We start from the raw sequence: 24651 nt of genomic DNA on the forward strand, positions 1-24651 counted from the left end.
TGCAGCTGCCCTAACCAGTGGACATCAGCTCAAAGGCTTTGGGGGACAGGCAGCCACCCCCCCAATTCTCAATGAACAGTCAGGCCTCGAAGGCCTTGGAAGGTGGCTCCCACCCCTGCTGGGCAGCCTGCTCCACAGCCTCCTGGTGTGACCCGGCCCCACCACTCTCTGTACCATAGCAGGCTCCAGAGCCCCTGCCCCGCATTTCCTGGGGCCCCTCATTCTCCCAGCACCCACACTGGCTGACCGAACCACAGCATCACCAAAGACACAAGGTTGACTTCTTGGGGCGGGGGTGGTTTTCACATTTATTGGCCAAACTGCCTTGTGACAGCCCCAGGGATGCTGACGGCCACCCCCAGACCGCCCGACAGGAGGCTGGAGGTAAGGTGTCAGAGGTGAGCTCGGCAGGAGGGGGAGGGAAGGCTGTGTTTGGGGCCCAAGTCCTTGCACTCAGGCTGGCCGGTGACCATGGGCAGGAGCCATACCCAGAAGGGGGCGGTCAGCAGTCTGCGGTGGTAGGTAACACGTCCACGTACACCGTCTGCATGTTGAGCGACTTCATAGAGATGTCTTCCGTGATTTCTGGGGGAGAGAGAACAGTCAGCTGGCCCCCTCCCTACAGAAGGGCTGCCGGCGCCCTGGACGACGCCACAAACAGCAGGTGTTTCCCAGATGCTGCAGGAGTGAAGAGACAGAGAGGCGAGTGCAGCATGGCAGATGGCACCGGCTCTGGACTCAGGAGACCTGGGTTCAAAGGGCCTCAGTTCAGCGCTCTGTAAAACCAGGCTCGGGGGTCCTTCGCTGTCCCAGGACTTCTGACGTCCCTTCTCTCCTCCAGGCCTGTCTCCCCACCTCCTGGTCCCCGCGACAGGATTTCCTGGCTCTCCTCAGGCCTCCCCAACCCTGTCCTTCTAGGCTGCCGCAAGCTTCCCTTGCCAGGCCTGGGCTACAGGCCCCTTCTTGTGTGGCCCGTTGACCCGTGGGCCTGCCACCCAAGGCCTCTGTTCTCGGAGGCCAGCCAGCCCGGAACCATCTTGAGGGAGGGACAGCACGAATTTACCAAGCGCTCTGTGAATATGGGATCCTTACAGCCCTGGGAGGGCCCCCCATCTTACAGCTTTGGAAACTGAGGCAGGGGTCGTGACCTGCCCAGAGTCACACAGCTAGTGAGTGTCTGAGCCAGGATCGGACCTCAGATCTTCCTGACTCTGTGTTCAGTGGCGACCCCTGGTCAAGGCCCCCCCACCTTCCTAGGCCAGGGGGCCACTAGTGACCAGCTCCAACGTGGGGCGGCTCGTGTACAGCCCGTGGTGATTTGTCAGTGGCACAAGTATAATGAGCAGGGACCCTCCCTCACAAGTGAGGGTACACGTCTATGCTGCTGAATAGGGTGACAACTCTCCCCCACACAGGAGATGCTGCCCGATGTGGCCCGTAATGTGCCCCCCCACCCCCACCCCGCCTAGCAGAGGTGGTCAGAGAAAGCGTGTCCTCACCCTGGGTCTGGGACTCGTTCAGAAAGAGCCGGAGCCGCCGGCTGCGCAGGCCAAACACCTTGGCCGTCTCATGGAGCAGGCCCTGGTAAGTCAGGGGCTTCTGGCCCAGTGGGTTCTCCAAGAGCAGCGTCCCCACCTGTCCCACCAGACACTCTAGGGAAGAAGCCACGCCGTCAGCCCGGCCACGCTGGAGGGGCCAGACCTGCCCTCGCATTCCCTGCCTCCTGTCTCTGTGGGCCCTGGTGTCAAGCCCAGCACCCGCCCCCCCCCCCCCCCACTGCTGCCCACTCCCTCCCCCCAGCAAGAGCTCATCACCACCCCTCTCCCCCGCCCCTCCCGCACACCTTGTGGCTTGGCATTCAGGAGCTGCAGATTGAGGAACCCGCAGAGAACGGCCGCGTTCTGGGCCGCCTCTGGCGGGGATCCCGCCGTCACACACAGGGTCTTCCCACTGAGGCTCAACAAGTCCGTTTTGTTGGCGACTTCTGAAAGGGGAAGGGAGAGGCCTGAGCCAGGCGGGCGGCCCGGGTCAGCCCCGGCCCCATTAGCTCTGCCCGAGCAGGGCCCAAGGAAAGGAAGTAAGTGCAGGCCCACAGTGGTAAGAGACATGTACTTCATGGGGTGAAAGCAAAGGATACTCAGGACTCACGGTGACACCCACAGACCAAAGGAGGGCACGAATGAGCCCCAGACTGAGGCAAGGCCAAGGCAGGCCTCCCAAGGGCGGGGCGGAGGAGCTGAGAAGCACAAGCCCCGGTAGGCTGAGCAAACAGCACCCGTGACCCCCCCCACTCCCTCATACGGAGGGCCGAGGACGGCCCCCCAATCCTCCCATTTTACAAGAACCCTTAGGTGGTGGGTAAATGCCAACAGACTAGAGTGCCCTAAGACACAGCCTGCCTGCAGTGAATGAGGGGAAAGAGGGATGAGGTTTTATGATTGCGGCCACGGGAGGGGAGCATGAGGGGGATGAGCTTCTGAGGAACCGAGGAAGGGCGCGGTGATCTGCCCCCAAAGTCGCCTTCAGCCTCCGAGGGTTCCCAGCCAGCCCACTCATAGGGTCACCGTGCGGGCCCGGCCAACGGCACAGCTCCACTCTGGGGGCCTGGGGGGGCCCTGGCAGGGGAGTGGAGCCGGGGGGCTCAGAAGCAACCCCCGACTCCACGCTGCAGCCAAGGCAGTGATGGAACCTGACTGTCCTGGCCAACAGAGACTGCAGAAAGAGGCCCCCACCTGAGCCTTCCCCTCACGCTGCTTTGGTGGGGATTTCAAGCCGGGCTCAGATGGCCACGGGCCTCTGAGGCCCAGAGAGCAGGGGGACAAAGGTCCACCGGGGCACAGGGAGCTCCCCTTCAGTCCCCTGTGTGCCCAGTCCTGGGACATTCAGCTGTCTGTGATCAGGAAGTCGGATTCTCCAGGAGCTCATCTCTTCCTTCAATGCCCTCCCTGTCTTGCCCCCGGGGGCTCACTCTGCCCCAGGGAGAAGAACCACAGAGGAGCCTCGGCCTGGCTTGACTAAAAAGCCACTGGCCCCGGCACAGGGGACCTGGGTCTCCATCCAAAGGAAGGGCCCCGGCCTCTGGGGCACCCACCGTGAGAGGGAGGAGCTCGGATGGTCATTTGGTGGACAGGTCTGGGGGCCGCCAGGATGCGCGGGAGCCGATCCGTGAGAGACAGGCCACGTGGGCTGCTCTAAAAAGACTCGCTGCCACCCGTTAGCCCTGAATATCCGCAAGAGCTCCGTCACCTGCAGCCACAAACCTGTTTTTCCATGGAAAACGGCCAGCTCTGGGGCGCGAAGGTCAAAGATGCTGCCTATGGCGCCCTTGAGTTTGGCAAGGTCTAGCCGGTGATCTCCTTTTGGATTCTCCAGGAGCAGGACTCCACCTAAGGGGAAAACCAAACCGGACGGTTGGAACCACGCCCCCTTGAATTTCTCATCACGTGGCGTGAGGGGCAGACAGCTGAAAGGGGACACAGATGGAGGGCTGCAGACAGACGCGCCAGTCTGAGTGCCTACCACGCTAATCACTAAAACGGGGGAAAGAGAAATCTGAGAGAAGGGCCTGCTGCCCCCTGGGAGGGAACTTGGGGGCCATGCTGGACAAGGAGGGAAGGTCGGCCCAAACTGAGGCCCTGTCCTGAGGACCAGGGATCGTGGCCAGCCCTGATGGGAACAAAGCTTGTGAGCAAGGAAGGGAGACGAGGGGTCTTTCGGGAAAATCACAGAGTCTGGCTTCTGGGGTGGAAGGAGCCCAGGGTGGCTGATGCCACCCTCCTCATCTCACGGAAGGGGACAGCAAAGCTTGCCCAAGGTCGCTGAGCCAGGTCTGAGCAGGACAGAGTGGGAGGGCCCGGGGGGGGGTTGGGCTGACCCAGCCCCAAGCCCCCTCTCGATGAGATAGGGCTGCTTCCTTTGCTCTACCTGTTAGGCTGACATGGTGGGCAGCGGGGCTGAGGAGAAGTGCCCAAGGAAACAGGTACATGTGTCTCCCAATACGAGCATTTGGTTCTGCGCCCTCTGGCCCTCCCTCTTACCTCGCTCTTTGCCGTTGACACAGACGTTCACGTTGACGTAAGCGCAGGCCGGGGCAGGGGGCGATGAGCCTCTCGTGAGGGTGATTTCCAGGTCAGAGCCCTTCAGCTGAAGACAGCAGGGAGCTTAGTGTCTTGGCCCCTACGTGGGAGCCCTTGGGGGTCTGCAGGGGCTGTGGTGGGCACCTGAATGGTCCTCTGGGGCATCCCCCTGCCGCTGCTCCCTTCTCCCACTGGTGGGGCTCTCATGGGGCTGCCCCTGTGGGGAGAACGTGGCCACCAGGCCCCCTTCCCCCATTAGACTGGGAGCTTCCTGAGGGCAGGGAATGTCTTTCTGGATCTCTAGCCCTTGGCACGGTGCCCAGCACAAAGGAAGCACATCATAAATCCTCGTGTCCCGGCACAGACACTAGAGGGCAGAGAGTAGAGGCCACGACGGCTTCACTGGCTTGAACCGTGACTTAATGGGGATCCCTGCCAGGGCACCTGCCAAAAGACGTCAGCAGCCCACTACCACCCTGGGCCAGCTCTGCCCGCCAGCAAGCTCCTGCTGACATGCAATGTTCCCTGTCCTCTTTAGCCCTTCCGGCCGCCCTGCAGTGCCCGGGTCAAGCGGACCAAGTCCAGTCCCTCTCAAGGACACACGGCTGTCTGGAGCCGGGCTCTCCCCAACCTAAGCTTCCTTCAACCTGTTTCCAATGGGCTGCACTCAAACCCCTCCTCATTCTTCTGGTCACACATCTCAGGACCAGATCACCAAGGAAAAGGCCGAGGCACCCGGGGGCCCTTGGCCTCCTCCTGATTTCTGCCTCTTCTGGCTGCTGCCTCCCAGGCCCCAGCTGCCTCAGCATCGGCAGATGACAGGCCTCCCCAGAGGCGGAGTCCAAGGTCAGGCCTTGGTATCGTTCCCCAGACCCCGTGGCGGGTCCTGGTGCTGCCGGCCAGCAGGCTCGCTCCACCCACTGGGGGTCATTTCCCTTTTTAGATGAAGCAGCAAAGAGCCAAGAAGAGAGATGGACAGGGAACTCTACAGAGACGTCCCCCCAGGCTGGCCTGGCCAGGGCTCCCTTGTTGGCCCGCATGACCTTGGGGCTGCTGTCCCAGTCCAGAGGGACCGTCATGCTTGGCCTGACGGTCATCCCTGATGGGGGCCCTCCAAAGACCAGCCAGTCGGCAGCCTCTGGGATGAGAAGACCCACTCGCTCACCTGGGTCACTTCTCGAATGAGCACTCTGCCCGCCGGGGGCACCGGGTAGGGCTGGAGGGGGGCCTTGATGGTAGCCAAGATGAAGTCCGTGTGACTCTGAATGACGGTGTCCAGGTAGTCTCCTTTCGAGGGCGACTGGTAGTACACGGTGATGTCATCCGTGGGGACCAGATTGCACTTTGAACCAGAAACCGAAAACCAGAACGGGGGCGTCAGCCGGGAACGGAAGGTGCATGGACACGGCCACCGAGCTGGTGGCTCCCGCCTTGCCACTCACCCCTGCCCTTCCTCCCCCACCCCTCCTTCTCCACCAGGCTCCCTCACCTTCTTGCGCAGTTTCTGAATGCGGTTGATGACCTCCCGGGCCACGCCTTCGTCGACCATGCTCTGATCAGGGGTGACATCGAGCAGCACCAGAACCTAGGGTATAAAATCAAAGGGACGTGCACGGGCGTGAGGGGCACTCCGACACACGGACGTACGTGTGCAGATGCCAGTGCAAAAAAAAGTCTCATGTCACGCCAAGGCCTGGCACCGGCAGCAGGAGGACCAGGCGGACAAAGGTAACCCTGCAGTCCAAGTGGCCCGGCCTGGCCCGGCCCAGCCCAGGTGGGTCATCAGCAGGTGCATGTGAGGGGTGCAGGGTGTGTGTGTGTGTGTGGACGCACACACACACACACACATGTGCACATACCCCCCGCACACACACGCATGCAAGCACACGTGCGCTAACAAGGCTCTGTCCACAAGCACTCAATCTGGCTGGGAAAAGAGGCCAGACCCAGATGGTACCATGACACAAGGCAGAAGGCGCCGGCAGCACCCAAGCCATCAGGGCAGGGGGGAGGGGGGAACACCGAGGGGTCATTGTCCACGGGCAAAGACAGTGGAAAGCCTGGAACGTCAAGCTAAGGAGCAGCTCCTAGAAGGACCCCTTGGGGGGTTGGGGCTGACCCCTCACCTCTCACGGGGCTGCCTTGGGGGAGGGTGGGTGAAGGGAAGGTGGGGAGGCAGGCGGACCCCCCCCCCCGCAGCTGTCACTGGGCCCAAACAAGCGACAAAGAGGGCAGTCCAGCCCTGCACACACACACACACACACACACACGAGGAGCAGAGGCTGTTGGGGGGAATCCCCAGACCGTGCCTGCTCCACAGAAGCAACCTCTTCCCTACCCGGGACGCCCTCAGGTCAATCCCAACTGGCTTCCCTGCCCTTTCAACCTTCCCTCCAGGAGCCGGAGCATCTTCCGAGGGCCCCTGGCCTCCATCTGCTCAAGAGCCTTCAGAGGCTCCCACTCCCTTTCCCCCAGCCGGGGCAGGGAAGGCTGCGAGGCCTCCTCTCTGTTCCTGTTCCTGTTCCTGCCCCTGCCCGTCTCTTCACCAGAACCCCTTCTCCCCTCCCCACACTTCTCTTAGAGTACGGGATCCGAGCTTCTTCTTGGACTCCATTGTTTCCCTCCTGACAGAGGATGGCACCTTTCCTCCCCAGGACAATGTCAGCTAGTGAGGCTGATGGGGTGCCACACAGTGCTGGGCCTGGAGTCAAGAAGACCCGGGTTCAAATCCAACCTCAGACATTAGCTGGGTTGTCCTGGGCAAGCCGAGTAATGAACACTGCCTGCCTCAGTTTCTTCAACAGTAAAGCGCTCCAGAAGGCTGTGGGGGGGTCCGAGATAATAATTGAAAAATGCTCAGCAGAGTGCCCGGCACACAGTAGGTGCTTAATCTAGGCTCATTCCTTGCTGCTCTCCTTGAAGGCAGAGCCCCTTCTCCCTCTGACCACAAAAAGAACTGAGTTACCGAGTGAGAAAATGAAAGAACGCCACCTCCCGTGTGCCAACATGAAGTCTTGCCCTTGAGACCCCAGGGCAGCGTGGGCAGTACCTGAGCATCTGAGTGCGCTTCGTAGTGAGACGTGCTCCCCTTGGCCTGGTCAAAGGTGTACAGGAGGCGGACGTCTTCTCTGTGAAGCTCGTGCCCGTCCACGACAAGGGAACCTATTGGAGACACAACAGGGCTGAGCGCAGGGCTCTCCCTGGAAGGCATCGAGCACCGTGATGCCACTTCCAGGCCAGGCAGGAGGGAGCCAAGTGAGGGGCCCCAGCTCCAGCCTCTCCCTGTCCTTGCTATTATCCTGTGGCCCTGCCCAGGGACCACCCATGAGGCTCGCCCAGTTCCCACTGCCTCCCGATAGCTCGTCGTGTTTCTCTTTGGCAACAGTCCTTTTTTCTGGGGGCAAAACCACCAATCTGAGTAAAATTGCTTGAGCAGGGAAAGAGTGAACGTTCCCATGAAAGCAGATTTTGGGGGCGGAAGTGAAAGAACATCGACATGGGCACCTTTTGGTCTCTTCCCTGGGGGACGGTGGTGCGTCTGACCAGCCCTGACCTGGCCTCCCACGTCCAGACTCCATTCTGGGAGTCATCTGGACAAAGCTGCTAACCACCCCGCGGGCCTGGCGGGCCTGGCTGGCAGCAGGCTGCTTCCTGGGGCTGCAGGTGCCTTTGGGCAGCTGGGCCACTTTTCTATCCTCCTGCGTGGAGGACATGTCCAGCTCGGGCCCGCTGGTCCTTTTTCCCAGGAGCCGTCTATCACTCCTCTCAGTCTCCGGTTTCTGGAGTCTCCTACGGCCCATCACCAGATGCAAAGCTGAGCCCTAAAGAGTCACGGCCAGCATGCTGCTGTCGCTTGAGAGGGTGGGCGTAAGCAGAATGCGCCAGCTGGGGTGGAGGGGAGAAGGGGGAGGCCGCCATGTACCTGTCTGCTGTAGGTGCTCCAGCTGCTCACTGGGCAGCTCCTTGATGGACGCCATCACAGCCTTGAAAGCCCCTTTCAGGCGCTTGCCCAGAACCATGTGGTCGGGCTCTGCTCTTAGCCGGATGCCGTACTTTTTTTTATCTGTGGACAAGGTCACCTGCCGGACATTCAGCTCCTATGTTATTTTAAAGAAATGAACAAACATCGGTCAGTGGTGCTGGGACACTGGGGGTGCCCTGTGGGCTGGGGCAGGCCCAAAGCTGCCCACGTAGGAGGAAACCGCGCGCTGTTTGCCAGACGGCAGCAGGCACCGGGCTGCCGCACTGGCCCACCTGTCCCTGGGAAACATTTCATTAGCACTGCTCCAAGAGCCTCCTAAGTGGCGGTCCCTGCAGAGAAAACTCCCCTTTGATGGGGTGTCCGAGGCCCCCGCCCCCACCCCCAAGAGGTCCACACAGGCCTCACCTCAAGGATATACTTCTCCAAAGACCTGATGGCATCTAGGGCTTCAGGGTCCTGATGGATGACCACAATCTCCTTCAGAGGATACTGAGGAAAAAGAAAGGGCACAGTGTGCATCCCCCCATCACTGACACCCACACTCACCCCGCTTCAGTGAATCTCTCCAGGGACCAGAGAGCAAGGAGGACCAATTCCCCGCCCTGGGGACCCCACGAGGAGGGGGCGCTGCTGAGGGCTCCACCCCGTCTCACCTTGATTGGAATCGTCTTCCTGTCCCGGATGACTCGGCCCAGCTCGATGACCGACTGCATCCTGGAAACGGCGTTCTCGGTCTTCTTGTCAATCAGATCCTCTCTGGGGTGGGAGGAAAGCCCCTAAGTGGCTGACGGTGCTTCCCACCCCCTCGAGCCTCTTGGGGAGCCCGCATGTGCCCACTCAAAGCCGCCCACCAGGGCAGGAGCCCATCTGAAAGTCGAACAGTGGGTCCTGCCCTGTGCCACTCCCCGCCTCTCCACTATCTGCTCTGCTGGGAGCAGGGGAGTCACACCTCGAATGTGTTTCACATACGGGGTGGGCCTCCCCAGGGAGGGCCTCAGGGCTCTTCCTTTCCAAAGTCCTGAGGTCAAAGAGCATCTTTCCTCCCAGCCAAGCAGCACCCCCATAGCGAGAGAGCATGAGGATGGGGCCTGGTATGGAAGGGAAATGGGGAGGGGCCTTAGTTGCCCATCCCTACAACGGACAGGCCACCAAAAGAGAGCAGCTGGGATTCGCAGGGAAGACCCAAGGGGCACGTGCCGGTGCTTACCGGACATGAGGAAGCATGAGGTAGTGAATGCTCAGTGTGTCCTTCTCCCGGACCGAGGCCGGGTCAATGAGGGTCTTCAGATTCTGGTAAATCAGCTCAGTGAGGAAAGGCGTGTAGGGAGCCTGTGTAAAGGAGAGAAGGCGCCCTCCTGGTACACCCACTGATGCCATGGGGCAGCGCGTTCCAACAGCAGGTCACGCACACTCAAGGGACTAACGACCCTGCCCTGAGATGCCCACTCAGTTGGGGCAGGGCTACAGAAGCGGCTGCACTGTACCCTGAGCTGGGGCATATGAGCCTCGGGGGGGGGGGCAGGAGACAGTTTATGGGGACCCTGAGGCTTTCCGCTGTACAAAAACCAGGTGGACATGATGTGTGCGTGTGGCTCCTAGCACCTAATATCCCCACTTAGAGCTAAGACCTGGAATGGCCAGGCCGGTGGGGAGGGGGAGATTGGACATGACTTGGCGGAGTGTGCCCAGCAACTGTCTGAAGGCCTTGCCCCGCCCCATCCTGCCCTGGCATCGGCCAAGTTATTAAAGAGGATGCCCTTAGCGACAGCCACTCACATCCCGCGGGTCAGGCACGTGGGCTTCCCTTTAGAGGACCGGCCGCCACTGAGCCAACGCCAATGCCTGCACCTGGTGTGCAGGCCCTTTCATCACGCCTGGAGAACCCAGGGGCTTCGTGGGGACGGGGGGCACTTACCATGAGCTTGCACAGGGAGAAGAGAATGCTAAATAAGGTCTCTAGGGCGGTGACACAATCGTTAGTCCCATTTTCACCCTAAAGAACAAAGACCAGAAGAGACCACCTTACTTCTATCCAGCGAAAACACTGAATGGTGAAGTTTGTCCTTAAAATCTAGGGGTCCTGGGATGGGGGAGCCAGATCAGGGCTGAAGCCAGAGCCACCTCCCCCAGAGTCCTTCCTTCTCTGTGTGCAAACATCTGGGTGCTGACCCCCCTCCTGGAGGGAAGTGCAAACGCCAGCAAGACCCCCTCTCAGAGCTGACTCCAAGTTAACCTCTCTGGACCCTGGGACATATGGGTCCCTCCCCTGCTCCCTGGGGGTGTGGGCAGTGCCCAACCCTGATGTCCTGGCTGGCTTGACCCTCCTCTGTGTCCTAAAGGGTTCTGGGGGGGGGGGTCTGTGGTGGGGGGGCATTAGGAAATGAAAGGTAAGAAGACACCACAGAGCAGCCCTTAGAATGGAAGGCCACAGGCCTCTGTGGGGGGTCTCGGACCCCAGGCCTGCTGAGTTCCTGGGGACACATGCCGTTTTAGCCTGAGCTGCCGGGGCTGCTGAGGCTCGTGTCCTGTTGCTGAGGAGACAGCATCCTCCTCCACCACCCTGACGCCACAGCTGACCACAGACCCTGCAGCGTCCTGAGGCGAGGCGATGGCGCCTGTGCCCCTGCTCCGGCCTCCCAGCGCCTGGGGTCAGGCCCAGCCCTCGAGCCACGTCAGGGGATACTCACCTTGAGCCGCCGGCGGTTCATTCGGACATACCAGTTGGTCAGCACATCCACAAACTTGACCAGTCGGGGCACCACTGTATATAGTCGGTAAGCTGACACAGCCCAGGAGGGAAGAATCAGGTCAACAACTACCACTGGCTCGTCTGCACAGTGCCAGCCCCCACGGGAGCTCACCGGACTCCCCCTTATCCTGGGGTGCAGGCACTATCATCGCTCCCTGCTTACAGACATTGGCGCCGAGGGGGAGGGGAGATCTGCCCCCGGGCCTCCCTGCTTCCCCAGGCCTCAGGCTTTCTCCTGATGGCTCTGCCTTCCTGGGGGCCAGCCGTGATCTGAGGGTCAAGGGCACACCCATCAAGCACCAGCTGCGCCCAGTGACCTGGCTCTACTGGGGGTCTTCTCTCCATCCCTGCATGTCTGTGCTCACCCCTGGAGGGAAGGCCCTGCACTTCCTTCTCTTTGTTTGCCCGCCCCGCATCCTCACCGGCCATCTCGACCTCAAAGAAGGCGATGAGGGACTGCATGAAGGACAGGACCCAACGGTCAGTGATGTTGGCACTCTCCTTCACGGCGTTCTCATTATAGAGGAATTCTACCTCCGATTCCTGGCCAGGAAAGGGGGAGGGGATCGTTACACTCGACCCAGCCAAGACTCCCACCACAGAAACAGTCACAGGAAGGAGGCCTTAGCGAGGGGCCCCGGGGCCGGCCCCGAGCCGGGGGCCGGCCCTTCAGCGCCTCTGCACGCCAGCCCCGAGCCGGGGGCCCGGCCCTTCAGCGCCTCTGCACGCCAGCCCCGAGCCGGGGGCCCGGCCCTTCAGCGCCTCTGCACGCCAGCCCCGAGCCGGGGGCCCGGCCCTTCAGCGCCTCTGCACGCCAGCCCCGAGCCGGGGGCCCGGCCCTTCAGCGCCTCTGCACACCAGCCCCGAGCCGGGGGCCGGCCCTTCAGCGCCTCTGCACGCCAGCCCCGAGCCGGGGGCCCGGCCCTTCAGCGCCTCTGCACGCCAGCCCCGAGCCGGGGGCCCGGCCCTTCAGCGCCTCTGCACGCCAGCCCCGAGCCGGGGGCCCGGCCCTTCAGCGCCTCTGCACGCCAGCCCCGAGCCGGGGGCCCGGCCCTTCAGCGCCTCTGCACGCCAGCCCAGCTCACCTTCCCAAATGGTAGCTTTGCCGCCATCCCTCCTGGTCTCCCAGGGCTCATCCACACAGGCTACTGCCTCATTCTCCCAACACGGCATTCGAGGCCTTCCTGAACCTGGCTCCAACCCTGCCCTCCAGTCTCTTCCTTCAGGTCAAGCTCTGCCAGCCCCTTGTTGCAGAAGGTCCCTGATCTCTTCCCTGTGCCTGACCTCTCCTACCTCCATCCTCCATATTCTTCTAACCGGACCTCAAAAATCCAAATAGGGCCACATCTATTCAAGTGAGACTGTGCTAGGCAACAGAACCCAGGGATGAAATAAAGCCATCTCTGAGGATCTCAAGGAAACACACAAAGTAGCACGACACTAGGTCAAAGGGATGGCACTTCAGGGGGTGGCAACGACACTGAGCTTGCGTGGGGGCAATGAGGCACGGAAGCAGGCTCTGAAAGAGAAAGGGATGGCAGAGCCACGGAATGAAGACAGGCTGCAGTCCACGGGGCTCAGGCAAGGAAGAGGTCTAGAGAGGGAGGCTGGAGGCAGCCTGGGCAGGGCCTCGAATGCCAGGCAAGATGGTTCCTAGAGGCACCGGAAGCACTGAATATTTGAGCAGGAAAGTGACAGGGTCAGACGGGTACAACACTTAGCCCAATGCATGGCGCACAGTAGGCGATTGTGGAAGGTCAGTAACCCTCCATAAACTCTGGCTCTGAGGGTCCTGAAGACAGGGCCCATACCGGATTCCAGGGCAGTGCTGGCCCTAGACTAGAGGCCGAGCCCACCTCCATAATATCCAACAAGCTGCCCTTGGGGACCTGGCAGAAGGTCCATGTGGAAGACGCCCGGGCCCTCCAGGCAGGCCCCACGCTTCCTTCCACCACCAGGCAGACCTTTCCTGGGTTCATCCCCCCCCCTTGGAGTATAAGGTGCCCGAGGGCAGGGGCTGGACTGCCAGCACTTCCTAAGGCCTCGCTGCGGGTCAAGGTCACGCTAATGATGAGAGAAGGGAAGGGGGAGCTGGCTAAACAAGCAGCCTCCCTGGGACGCAGGGCCACTGGGGTCTGCAGGGCCCCTGGGAAGGAGCCGCGATAGCTGATAACCACGAGCAGGGCTGCAGTGTCAGAGGAGGGGGAGCAGCTCGTTCAGGGACCAAGGAGACACAGCAAGAGACAAGAGAACATGGGAGAGACAGAGCAGGATCCAACGACGGCGTCTGACTGCAAGAGCACGGAGCACCCCACCACCCAAGGACCAAGGCGGGGCCAGGCCTGTGCCCCAGGGCAGAGGGCACACTCCCCAGAGCAGCCTGAGGAGGGGACATGCAGCCGAGGTGGCTGCTAGCCGTGCCCTGAGCAAGAAACAGGCGCTGAAAGAACAGTACCTGGCCTCCAGGCCTGGCTGAAGCCTGCAGAGGGAGAGGCCAAGCAGGCCCCCAGACCATAGGGAGAAATCCGCCCCCCACCTCCCACGGTAACTGTGTCCAGCAGCAGCCTATGGAAGGGAGCTGGGCCTCCCTGGCAGGCCTGCTGACCACAGCAGAGCTAGGGAGGTGGGCATGAGTGAGCCCTGGAAGGAGCCCCCGAGGGCACCAGCCTCCGAGGGAGGCTCTAAGAGAAAGGACCTTCAGGAGCCCAGCTGCAGGCAGGGGACAGGACTCGGGCGGGGCTGTCCTGTCAGCCTGGACAAGGCCAGTGGGGGCTTCGGGAAGGCCGGAAGCACTTCGCCACCCCCCCTCTGGGCCTCTGCACAGGGGGAAGCCCTGACCTGGAGTGCCTGCCCACCCCCGCCTCATGGGTTCTGAGCTTCCCTCAAGGTGGTTCAGGGCCTGGGCCACCTCCTCCCACCGCAGGTGTTCTCATCTTCCTCCGGTCACGGGCGTCCACTCAGGTGCGGACACGCTCTATCTTCCCCCTCCCCCCGCCCAGCAGAATGCCACTTCCTCCGAGACTCGCCCTAGCAAGGCCTTCCCGGTCCCCCAAGCTCCTGCTGGGGTGAAAGGCCAAGGGGGAGGGGCTGGTGACCTGCCCTCCGTCGCCCAGATTCAGGAGCGGGGCTAGAAACCCTGTTGGGGGTGCTCAGAGCCCTGGGCTGCCACTGCCTGGTTCCGGCCCCACCCTCGGCGGCCCTGGCCGGTGGCGGCTGCTCCGGCCCTCAGGGCCCACCCAGCCCGTACCTTGTGCAGACGAAGGATGTTCTGAACGAGGAAGCGGTAGGCGTTATACCACGGGAGGAGGACGTCTTTGAGGACGTCTCGGACCCCTTCCTCTTTAAATCGCAGGTTCTCTGCTCGGACCACCGGGGAGTTAATGAGGTACAGCCTGCAACGATGGAACAAAGTTGTCACCACCCGGACAGGCTGGTCAGGGGTCTGCAGGAGCCCCCACCCACCCTAGAACGCCCCTGCATGCAGTCATTAGGCAAGCTCGGCTATGGACCCAAGACCGGGTTTGGAAGGGCTTCCATCAGCATCAGCAGAAGGACTTTCCACGGAGGGACGGCCATCCTGGACCCACCTCACTTCTGCTTCTGACGGAGGACGGGGACCCAGAGTCATCACTAATAGTGTGAGAACAGCTGGCCTCCAGGGCTGTGCCCCAGGACCTGCGCTGGGCCTGGGGGTACCAGATGGCGCCAGGCTCCAAAAGACGGATGGGCTCAAACATTCAGATACTGATGGGTAAATAGAGTCGAGGAGAGCTGTCCAGCATGAGGCAGAGCGGACACGGAGCTTGCCGTCAGCTTGGCGGCACCAGAGGAGGACCCCCACCTTGGATCACTCCGCTCCCCCTAACCCTCTCTCTGTCCTCTGTCGGCCTCCTGTGAACCAGCCAAGTCTACGCCCGGATCCGTTCCCTCGTCCCCCTGTGCCCCCGCCATCGCTCAGCCATGTAGTTTTATAGAATGGAGGAGGACCACAGACCCTTCACTTTGGTGGGACAGGCCCCTCGTGGGGCCCTCGCCTCTGCCGCTGCTCCCCACCTTAAAAGACCCTCCCAACCTCATTCAACAGAGACCACCCTCTGCAGAGGGCCCGGTCACCTCTCAGCAGCCCCGGACGCCCCTGGTCACCCTCTCCTCCCTATACTTTCCCGGTCCTGCTGTCCTGCTTCTCTCCCACCCGGCCCACCTGCCCCAGGCCCGTGATTGTGGGTCTGTCCTATGGCCTCTTCTCTTCCCCTCTCCTCTCGCTGGGTGACCTCATCAGAGCACCCTGATGCCGGTCCCTCGCACCAGAGCTGCACCACCGGCTAATTGCCAAGCACTCCCCGAGCGCTCACCTGTGGGCACCGCGAGCATCTCTGCCCCCAACCTCTGTTCCGGGGCCCTCCCTTCCTCCCAGGCATCTGGGTCCACACCCTCAGTGGCTCACACTCACTGCCCCACTCTTTAATGAGCAGACACATCGGGTCATTTCTATTGCTTCCAGGACCATCCTCTGAGCCATCTGCGTGCAGTGGGACCCCTCACGCTCTGCCCCCCACGTCTTACAGGACATCCCCCACCCCGGCACTTTTGTCCTGGCCCTGCCCCAGCCTGGAATCCTCCACTCTCACCCCAGCCTCTGGGAGGCCCAGAGGCCAAACCACCTTCCCTCTACTCTGTGAGCTCAGACCCCTCCCCAGCCCTCTCACCGCAGGGCGTCGGCTCCATATTTGTCGATGATGGACGTTGGGTCAGGGTAGTTCTTCTTCCGCTTGCTCATTTTCTGACCATCGCTGAAAAGCAAAGGCCGGTCACAGCCCAAGGGCAAACTGGGCCTCCTCCCCATGGGGCTGGAGCTGGCCCAAGCCCATCTCCAAGGGGTCAAACGGGCTCAAACGTCTGCTTGTAACCCGGTCAAAGGGCGACCGAGGGTTATCTTACAAGCTCCTAAATGTCCCCTAGGAGGCCGGCCCCTCTCTGACCCTCCCGTGCTCAGAGACTGCAGGAAGGTCTAGAGGTCCTCAGCCCCAGGGATGCCCAGTGACTGGGCACAGGCCCTGCAACAATCATGGGGAGCTGCCCACAGACCCATGTGGAGTCAAGCAAGGACCCCAGAGAACCCCGACCGTGAAAACAGTCAGAACCCTTCTCTGCCCCGCTTAGCGCGGCTCCCCCCACCCCGCAATGAGCCCAGGGCCCGGCCCAGTGGAGGGAATACTGCTCAAACACCTCAGGGGTTGTTCATTTGTCCATGATAGGCCCGTCTGTCTGTCTACCCATCCATCTGTCCACCCATCCGTCCATCCATCCATCCAGTCCATCCGTCCATCCAGTCCATCCGTCCATCCATCCATCCATCCATCCAATCCGTCCATCCATCCGTCCGTCCATCCATCTGTCCGTCCATCCATCCAGTCCATCCGTCCATCCAGTCCATCCATCCAATCCATCCATCCATCCAGTCCATCCGTCCATCCAGTCCATCCGTCCATCCATCCGTCCATCCAGTCCATCCGTCCATCCATCCATCCATCCGTCCATCCATCCATCCATCTGTCCATCCATCCGTCCATCTATCCGTCCACCCATCCATCCATCCAATCCATCCATCCATCCGTTCAGGCGTCCGTCCGTCCATCCATCCATCCGTCTGTCCATCCATCCATCCGTCCGTTCATCCATCCATCCGTCCGTCCGTCCATCCGTCCAGAGCAGTCAGAGCACAGTGGGGGGACAAAAGCAGGGAGGCCCAACCAGAATTCACTAAGTGCAGACTGAAGCAGGGAGTCGGCACCCCCTCTGAGGGGGGCAGATGGCAGCTCAGCCGTGTGGGCCCGTCCTGTGATGGGAGCCCACGAGCTCCCGTGCAGATGGGCAGGCAGCCTCCCCCTTGTTCCCCGGTCCCTCGGCACAGGACCAGCCCCACCTCTATGTCTGGCCCCCGTCCTTCCGACAGGAAGGGCTCTGTACCTGGCCAGGATCAGCCCGTTTACGATCACGTTCTTGAAGGGCGGCTTCCCAAAGAGTGCAGTGGCCAGCACCAGCAGAGTGTAAAACCTGAGAAGGGACAGTGGCATCAGCTCCCGCGGGCAGCCACCTTCCCTGCGCCCTTCCCTACACGTGCCCAGCCTACACATGTCTCATGTTCTTCCTTCTCATCCACCACCACTCCCTAGCCAAGACGTGTCCAAAACTGGCCGATGAGAGCGTTCCCCCACGTGCCAGGCCCTGATCAGCCTCGGGGGATGCCGAGGACAGACCTGAATTGGGCCCTACCCTCGGGGGGGCTCCGCAGGCAGGCTCAGGGTCTCCCTTAAGTGAGCCTTTGGCAGGTGTGGGGCTGATGAAAGTCTCCAGCCCAGCTGGATGCCCACTTGGGCACATCAGCGTGCACTCCCCGCCGTGGGGGGTCGGGGAAGGTGCCGGCCCCCACCTCGCCTCTTACTCACCATCCGCGCGTCTGATCGATGCCCTCCGCAATGAAGTCTGCGGGGAAGGCTTCCTCAAACTCCCTCCTGTTCTCAAAGGGGTAGTGGACCTGAGCATAGGGCATGCTCCCACTCTCGAACCAGCAGTCGAAGACCTCGGGCACACGGCGCAAGGCACCCTTCCCCAGGCGGGAAGGGATCGTCAGGTGATCGATGCTGTGGAAGAGAGGGCGCAAGTGTGTACCGTCAGTGGGCTCACAGCCAAGATTGAGAGGAGAGACTGCCCACCTGTCCCAACTCAGAGCCCACCCAGGCCCCAAACTGACCTCTCCCTGTGCAGATCTGAGACCTTCACTCCCGTCAACTCTTCCAGCTCTGCCACAGACCCAACGCAGACCACCTGCCCAAGACCGTGAGGAGCTGGGTCAGAAATCACGAGTGGGACATGGCCGGCAAATCCCAACACCAACCACAAGTTCTCATGAAGGAAGCAGATACTTGTACAAAGGATCGTGACCCACAGCCCCGCTGGGAGTCGGCCGGGCCGTGGCATGTTCCTCAGTGCCGGGCAGTGCGCCCAGTGGCTAGAGCCAGCCTCAAGAGTGCCCAAGGCCAAAGGATGCCAGCAAGGCACTTCATCCCTGTGAGTAGGCAAAGCTTCTCCCCTCCATCAGGCAAGACAAGGGCCAGCCCCGGCCCCGGCCCTGGCCCTGGCCATGGCTGCTCCCACTTTCCTCCCTGCGGCCCCGGATGGGAGGCTCCTCGCCACACCCTCACCTCTTCAAAGTCGTCACTGACCCACAGCGGGATCGGGGTGCCCCAGTATCTGTTCCTGGAGACGGCCCAGTCCCGGGCATCCCTGAGCCAATTGCCAAAGCGCTTTTCCCTCACAAACTCAGGAACCCTGTGGGAAAACCAGGCTGTGAGGGCACGGACACCCCTGGCCCACCTTCTCCAGCACACTTGGCCAGACCCCTCCGCCTGGCTCCCCACTCCGCCCAGCTTTCCCATCTGCCTGGCTTCCCCCTCTATCTGCTGCCTTCCTTGGGGGGCCCAGGGGAGGCAGGGTCGAGGCTCACCAATAACACTGGTCATTGTTCTTCAGAAGCCCGTCCACCATGTGCTCCACTCTGACAAACCAGCTCGGAACGGCTTTGTAAATCAGTGGCGTGTCAGACCTGAGGGCACAAGGGGGCGGCCAACAGTCAGGATCCGCCTTGGCCTGGAAATGGGGGGGGGGGGGGGGCGCGGCTCTTTCTGGTTCTGGGAGGTCTTCCTCAGGTGCTTGGCCAGAGCACCCCTGCCCTCTCTGCCTTGGGGAAGGCAGGGCTGCTAACGAGTGCCAAGGAGCAGAGGAGATGTTACAGGCGCCTGCTGGGGCAGGGGGTCCAGGGAGCCCTCCGCTTCCCAAGGTCTCAGCTCCAGCAGGGAGGGGCACCAGGGATCCCGAGGCCTGGACCAAGGAAAAGGGTCCAAATGGCTCCTGCCGCTGCCTGAAGGGGGCACAATCAGCTCATACTGTCCCCCGTCGTGACCCTTCCTCTAGGACGCAGCAATCCCTAAGTCAAGACTCCCAACCGGCCGATTTATTAGGTGCTTACTGTGTGCAAGGCAGGACAGAGCGAGGTCAGAGATGCCCAGCTCAACTTTCTGCCAATTCTGCCTGGTCAGGGCGGCTCTTGGGGCTAAGACAGAGGAGCTGACCCGCCCTGGCAGAGCCCCAGGACCACGGTCCCCCTGCGCCTCCCAAAGTCCCCTGTCTAATGACACCTGCACTGACAACGTGCCTGGGCTGTGTTGGTCACGGGGTGGGGAACGGACGGACGACCCTGGGTTCTCAGTCCAAGTCCCCAAATGCCCCGTATGCTAAGAGCCAGGAGCCTGGGGGAGGAACCCCCCAACCCCGCCCAGCTCACCTCCAGCAGAAGGGGTAGTTATGACTGAAAGTGCCCACGAGGAGCAGTCGGCCTTGCTCCTTGATGGCCCGGATGATGTTCTTGTCAGCGTCCTGGGTGAAAAGACAAGACCCAAGAGGGATCCTGGGAAACAGAGCCAGCCCCGAGGAGGGAAGGGGCAGAGGGACACGGTGTCCATGTGCCCAGCGCTCACCTCACACGGAGGGAATGGCGCGGTTCTCACTTGAATGCTCATCCCACACCAGCCAGCCAGTCAACAAACACTGATTAGGCCCCTCCTGTGTGCCAGGCACTGGGCTAAGAGCTGGGGAGGCAGAAGGGCAAAGGGCAGTGCCTGCCCCGAGGGGCTCCCAGTCCGATGAGCCACAGCCAGGACGAGGAGGTGATTAACGACCAGAGAGGTGGTCAAGGTAAGGTGGGGGGTCTGGTCACAGGACTGGAAAAGACAGGGAGGCAGGGGCGGGGCGTGAGATGGTGGGCTGGGAGGTTGTCTGCCTGCTGCTCCTGCCTGAGCCGCTGGCCCCGCCCTGCTGTGCCCCGCCTTCCTCCCCAGGGCCCCACGTCTCTCCATCCCTTGTGCCCATCTCGCCGCCCGGCATGGGGGGGCACAGCCAGTCCAGCTGCCCGCCACCTCGCACCACCTCCATCCCTCCCGTAGGCAGAGCCAGCCTGCATGGCCTTGTGAGGGGCCGGCCACTGCCCCCAGGCCTGAGCCCCACTCTTACCCCCAACATGCCCGTGGCACCTTGGGCCCAGACAGTGTTTGATCTCAACAGCGGTACTCTTAATCACACCTGGCTCTTTGCAGCTAAGCCCAAGTGTCTGCACCCTGGATGTCTGTTTGGGGAGATGTAAGGCTGGTGTGCCCGCAGGCTGTGGGGAGGAGGGAGTTTGGGCAGGGCCCAGGGACACCGACAGAGGGACGGGGTGCCAGGGATGGCTCCTAGCCCACACCTGGGGCTCTTGCCCTGACCATCTCTGACCAGATGGGGCACTTGTCGCTGGGGCACATGGGGAGATGGCTGGCTGTTCAGGGGAGCCCCGGCTTCCACTGCAGGCTTGTGCCCCACCTCAGAGGCAAGTGGCGTCAAGGGGAGCACAGCCCCCCAGCCTGGGACATGACAGGCTCACCCTCCTCCCGATTAAGAAAGAAATAAGCGGGGGCAGCTAGGTGGCACAGTGGATAAAGCACTGGTCTTGGATTCAGGAGGACCTGAGTTCAAATCCAGCCTCAGACACTTGACACTTACTAGCTGTGTGACCCTGGGCAAGTCACTTAACCCCAATTGCCTCACCAAAAAAAAAAAAAAAAAAAAAAAGAGAAATAAGCGCAGATGCTTGAAGGCAAAGTCATCAGCCCTAGCCCTACAGCCGCCAGGTTTTCCTGGAAGCCATACCTTCACGTACTGCCCGGCAAAGGCGGTGACCTCGGACGTGAAGCAGCCAGAGGCATCAACAGGACACACGGGGACAGAATCTTTCCGGATGATGTTGGAGTCCATGCAGACCCGGTAATCATCCTGAAAAAGGTGTTGACTCCATCAAGTGGGAAGGAGGAGAGGGGGCCCGGTGAGGTGCGCACACAGGGGCTTCAGCCTGGCGCTCACCCTGCACGGCCCACCCCCCTCACAGATGGCCAGTCACGCTGTGGGATGGCCCCCCCTTGGGAAGGCTGGCTCCCACCAGCCTGGGAGGAAGCCGACTTGGCTTCTCCCACACTGAGGGGTGGGCTTTCAGCTTTTTGGGAGAGGGGTTTGTCCGCAGGGGGTGGGCTCCGAGGTGCAGGAAGGCCCCTGGGCCCCAAGGGCAGTCACAGGACCCCTCCCAGGTTCCTGGGCAGCAGCCCTGCAGCCTGGGCCAGCGATGCTCCCAGTCCCCTCTCGCCATCTTCAGCACACCCCCTGCAATACCCTGCCTCACGAGGCTGTCCTGACCTTTTCCCTACAACCCCTGGTCAGCGGGCTTGGCCACCTGCCCTGGTTTTCTGCCTTCTGAAGCCTGTCCAGGTGTCTTGGGACACGTCAGCCCTTTCCTTTCCCCTGAAATAGCTTCTCTGTGTGTTCCCAACTCACTCCTGCCAACACCCCAGCATCTGTCCTGAGATGAGGGTCCTGGGCGCTAGAATGCCGCCCCTTCCCTTACTCCTAGGCTCCTGCCTTTCTCAGTGTCTGAGCCCATGGAGTGAAGGATACCCTCGGAGACCCCACGACCAGCAGTGGGTCTCAGCAGAACCCCCGGGGGCAAGGGGCCCTGCTAGCTGCCCACTGCTGGGCACTCTGCACCCAGATGTTGGGGGGCCTTGGATCTCAGCCTTCATCTCCTCCTCTACAGTCTCTGGTGTCAGTCAGTCAGTCAGTCAGTCAGTCAGTCAGTCAGTCAACAAGCCTGATCGGGGACCTCAGCTGGACTAAGCTCCGGGGGTACAGTCCCTGACCTCAAGGAGCTCACAGTCTCACAGGGGAGCACAGAGGAGACGTGCAGGACAAAGGGGAGGGCATCTCCCACTCCTTCCTCCCCCACCCGTGACGCCTCCTCAGGGTCTCAGGGTCACCCTTCGCCCCTCCCCTCCCACCTCATACTCACAGCCCCGAAGTATGGCGCCTGGTGCACAACGCCAGTGCCCTCCTCCTCCTTCACGTAGTGATCCACAAGCACGGTGAAGGCACCATTTTCTTTACACTGTGGGGAAGACGAGGCGGCCACGGTCAGGGCATCAAGCAGCCTTGTGAGGCCCGATCAAATAAGCAGCACTGTCCCCCAGTCAGCCGAGACCCCGAGTCCAGTGTCAGCGGCATCGACCAGCCTGTGCAGAACCATGCCCCGAGGGAGGGGGACCGGCCCCACTCTAGGAAGGAGGCTCTGCTCCTCTGTCGGGCCGGCCCGAGGCTCCAATGAGACAAGGCTCGGGGATGGCGCCCAGACCTGGGATGTGAGCGACACGCACCTGGACCTCAGAGAGTGGCCCAGAGAACACCTGTCACGGCCGCAGAGTCAGGGGGTCACAGGTGGCACTGGACCCTGCTCTTCTTGGCTTCAAGATGAATGTCCTCAAAGCAGGAGGGAGATGGGGGGGGGAGGGGAGGAAGAGGAAGGAAAGGGAGGAGGTCCCTGCTATGTGCCAGGCAGCGTGCTAAGAGCTTTATGATCTCGGTCCAAGTTTCCTTGGGCTAGCAACAGGACCGGTGGCTCAGGCCAGGCTGGCTCTTCCTCCCCCTCCTGCCTGTGAGATGGGGTGGACTTGGGGGCTGGGGGGGAAGAGAAGAGAAACCAGATACCACCTCACCTTCACGAAATACTCAAACATGGGCTTGTAGCGCTTGCCTTTCAGAGAAACACCAGGAAACCTAGGAGAGAAGGGGGGTTTTCGATGAAAATGAGAACAGGCGCAGTCCTCCTTTGAGGTTTCTGATGGTGACACTGAGAGGCGGCAGGCATCGCGACTCTCCCGTACCCACTGGTGCCGCTAACCCCTGACGGACGTGGCTGGCAGATCCGCACTCACCTCTCGAGGATCACATAGTCGCTCTCTGACTTGTACAGGGCCACCAACCTGGCTTCCATCAAGATCAGGATCTTTCCTGTAGCGGCATCTGGGAAACCAGGCACGGGAAGCAGGGGTCAGTTACTGGCACAGGTGCCAGCCAGGCAGGTCCCAAAGAGGAACCATCAAAACCCAGGGTCACCCCCAGAAGACAATTGGAGTCATCAGAAGGCTGCTGCCTTCTAGCCTGTGTCATCAGAGGACAAAAGGCCCGAGTCGGTCGGGCCCAAAGGCACTCGGGTCTCCACACACGCACACAGACACACACCTGCACACACACAGATCTATGCGACCAGCTCTGAGCAAGGGCCTGCCTGCAGGGGCCCCATCCCTTCCTTCACCAGGGGTCAATGCCTCAGGAAAAAAAGAGGCGTTGGCTGGTGCTGGCCTCAAAAACCGGGGATGGGGGCAGGAGGGCTGCTTCAGCGACCCAGAGTGGCCAGGCAGCCAGCAGAGGTCACCGGGGGGAAGAGTCCGAAGGGTGAATGGAAAAAAGCGCATCCCAGGGACACACAAATGGGCCCAGGGGAGGTGGCAGGCTTGGCTCCAGCCTGGGCCCAGGGGGACCGTGCTGCCACAGAGCAGGAGACAGAGAACACACCGGGGTAGGCCAGCTGGCTCAGGTGGGAGTGACCAGAGCCACGGGCATCTCTATTCCCTTTGTGTTCTTCTCACGTTCACCAGCCATCTGAATCACAGAACACGGCCCCTGGGGAGGCCTGGGTTGGGGGCTCACCCCAGAGGGGAAGCTCTGGCCACTAGGGACTGCATCCTTCTCACTCTCTAGCACACAGAAGGTGCATAATAAACGCTAGTGGATGGATTGCTCCAATGACCCCGAGGGCAGCTTTCCCAATCATAAACCTTAGGACAGAGAGCAAGCCCCCCGTCTGAACCCAGCCTCCTCTTCCCTAAACAATTACAACACACACCGGACCAAGGCCAGAAGTGCTTTGGGCAAAGAGTTTGGCAAAGCCCTGATAACGACCCACGGTTCTTACTGACCACGAGCTCATCTGGCCAGCCCACTGGCACTGGCCTTCGAGGCCCAGCCTCTACCAGGAGCAGGGCCCGAGAGGCGGCCCACTCGTCGTCAGGCGAAGCTGCGGCCCTGTACCCAGAGGCCCCCTCTCATCTCGGCTGCACTTGCCTTGAATCTTCACGTACTGCAGATCCGGATTCACGCAGAGGGCCAAGTTACTGGGCAGAGTCCAGGGCGTGGTGGTCCACGCAACCAAAGACACAGCTTCATCGTCCTCCAAAGGGAAAGTGACAAAGACCGAGGGATCCTGGACATCCTGAAATGAAGAAACAAAAGGGAGAGACCCCCTGGAAAAGGACTGCAAACTCAGCGCTCTCTTTTTTACTGGATTTTTTTCCAAACGAGCACAGAAAATACTTAGCGTGATGGCCAAGTACACAGAATGACGTCAGGAATAATGCTCCAGGAATCTGTGGTCCTCGGGGAAAATGCTCTTCCAAAAAATTAAAGTTGTTTTCTTTTAAATGTTTCATAACAAAACATTATGAAATTTATCATACTCCTCCCTGCCTCAGGAAACAAAGGCTGCCGCCACTCTCCTGATGTCCCATAATTAACATGGGCATCTCCGGCAGGCATCTGGGCTCCTTGACCACTTGTCCCTGCCTGGTTTTCACAACGCCAGCCTGTGGAAAGGAGCTCCTGAGCATACTCCCGACAGATGGCTCACGGCGGCTGACGTCTGTGGAGCTGGCTACAAACACCATTTCCCTGGAGCCTCCCGATCTTAGGAGTGCCCGCCTTACACGTGGGGATGCCAACTCCCAGAAGGGATGTGACTTGCCCGGCCCCACCCAGCCAAACAGGCGGGCCTGAGACTCAGAGCCGGGCTGACTCACTCCTCTAAGAATGGCTTTGCCCACGCTAACAAAACAGAGGCCTGAGGGTCTGTCACAGGGGCCAACCTGGCAACCTCCACT

At 61.2% G+C, this 24651-nt stretch overlaps 1 protein-coding gene across 1 annotated transcript in view; it reads right to left on the reverse strand.

The window, feature by feature from the left end:
- Positions 1-276: 276 nt before the first annotated feature.
- Positions 277-24651, reverse strand: part of IARS1 (isoleucyl-tRNA synthetase 1) — a 30412-nt gene continuing 6037 nt past the window's right edge. Inside the window, exons 7-34 of the mRNA XM_043975129.1 lie at positions 23840-23987; positions 22651-22738; positions 22432-22492; positions 21732-21827; positions 20546-20668; positions 19149-19240; positions 18312-18410; positions 18010-18136; positions 17559-17632; positions 17254-17448; positions 16775-16861; positions 15514-15597; positions 14055-14199; positions 11230-11350; positions 10746-10837; positions 9974-10051; positions 9266-9387; positions 8712-8814; positions 8464-8547; positions 7999-8173; positions 7126-7238; positions 5566-5661; positions 5242-5418; positions 4038-4143; positions 3261-3386; positions 1844-1984; positions 1500-1652; positions 277-585 (exon numbers count right to left, since the gene is read on the reverse strand). Coding sequence (XP_043831064.1) covers positions 503-585; positions 1500-1652; positions 1844-1984; positions 3261-3386; positions 4038-4143; positions 5242-5418; positions 5566-5661; positions 7126-7238; positions 7999-8173; positions 8464-8547; positions 8712-8814; positions 9266-9387; positions 9974-10051; positions 10746-10837; positions 11230-11350; positions 14055-14199; positions 15514-15597; positions 16775-16861; positions 17254-17448; positions 17559-17632; positions 18010-18136; positions 18312-18410; positions 19149-19240; positions 20546-20668; positions 21732-21827; positions 22432-22492; positions 22651-22738; positions 23840-23987 — 3189 coding nt within the window. The 3' untranslated portion in view covers positions 277-502. The remainder of the gene's footprint in view (positions 586-1499; positions 1653-1843; positions 1985-3260; positions 3387-4037; positions 4144-5241; positions 5419-5565; positions 5662-7125; positions 7239-7998; positions 8174-8463; positions 8548-8711; positions 8815-9265; positions 9388-9973; positions 10052-10745; positions 10838-11229; positions 11351-14054; positions 14200-15513; positions 15598-16774; positions 16862-17253; positions 17449-17558; positions 17633-18009; positions 18137-18311; positions 18411-19148; positions 19241-20545; positions 20669-21731; positions 21828-22431; positions 22493-22650; positions 22739-23839; positions 23988-24651) is intronic.

Source organism: Dromiciops gliroides, chromosome 1 (assembly GCF_019393635.1).
Source record: "Dromiciops gliroides isolate mDroGli1 chromosome 1, mDroGli1.pri, whole genome shotgun sequence".
NCBI lineage: Eukaryota > Metazoa > Chordata > Mammalia > Microbiotheria > Microbiotheriidae > Dromiciops > Dromiciops gliroides.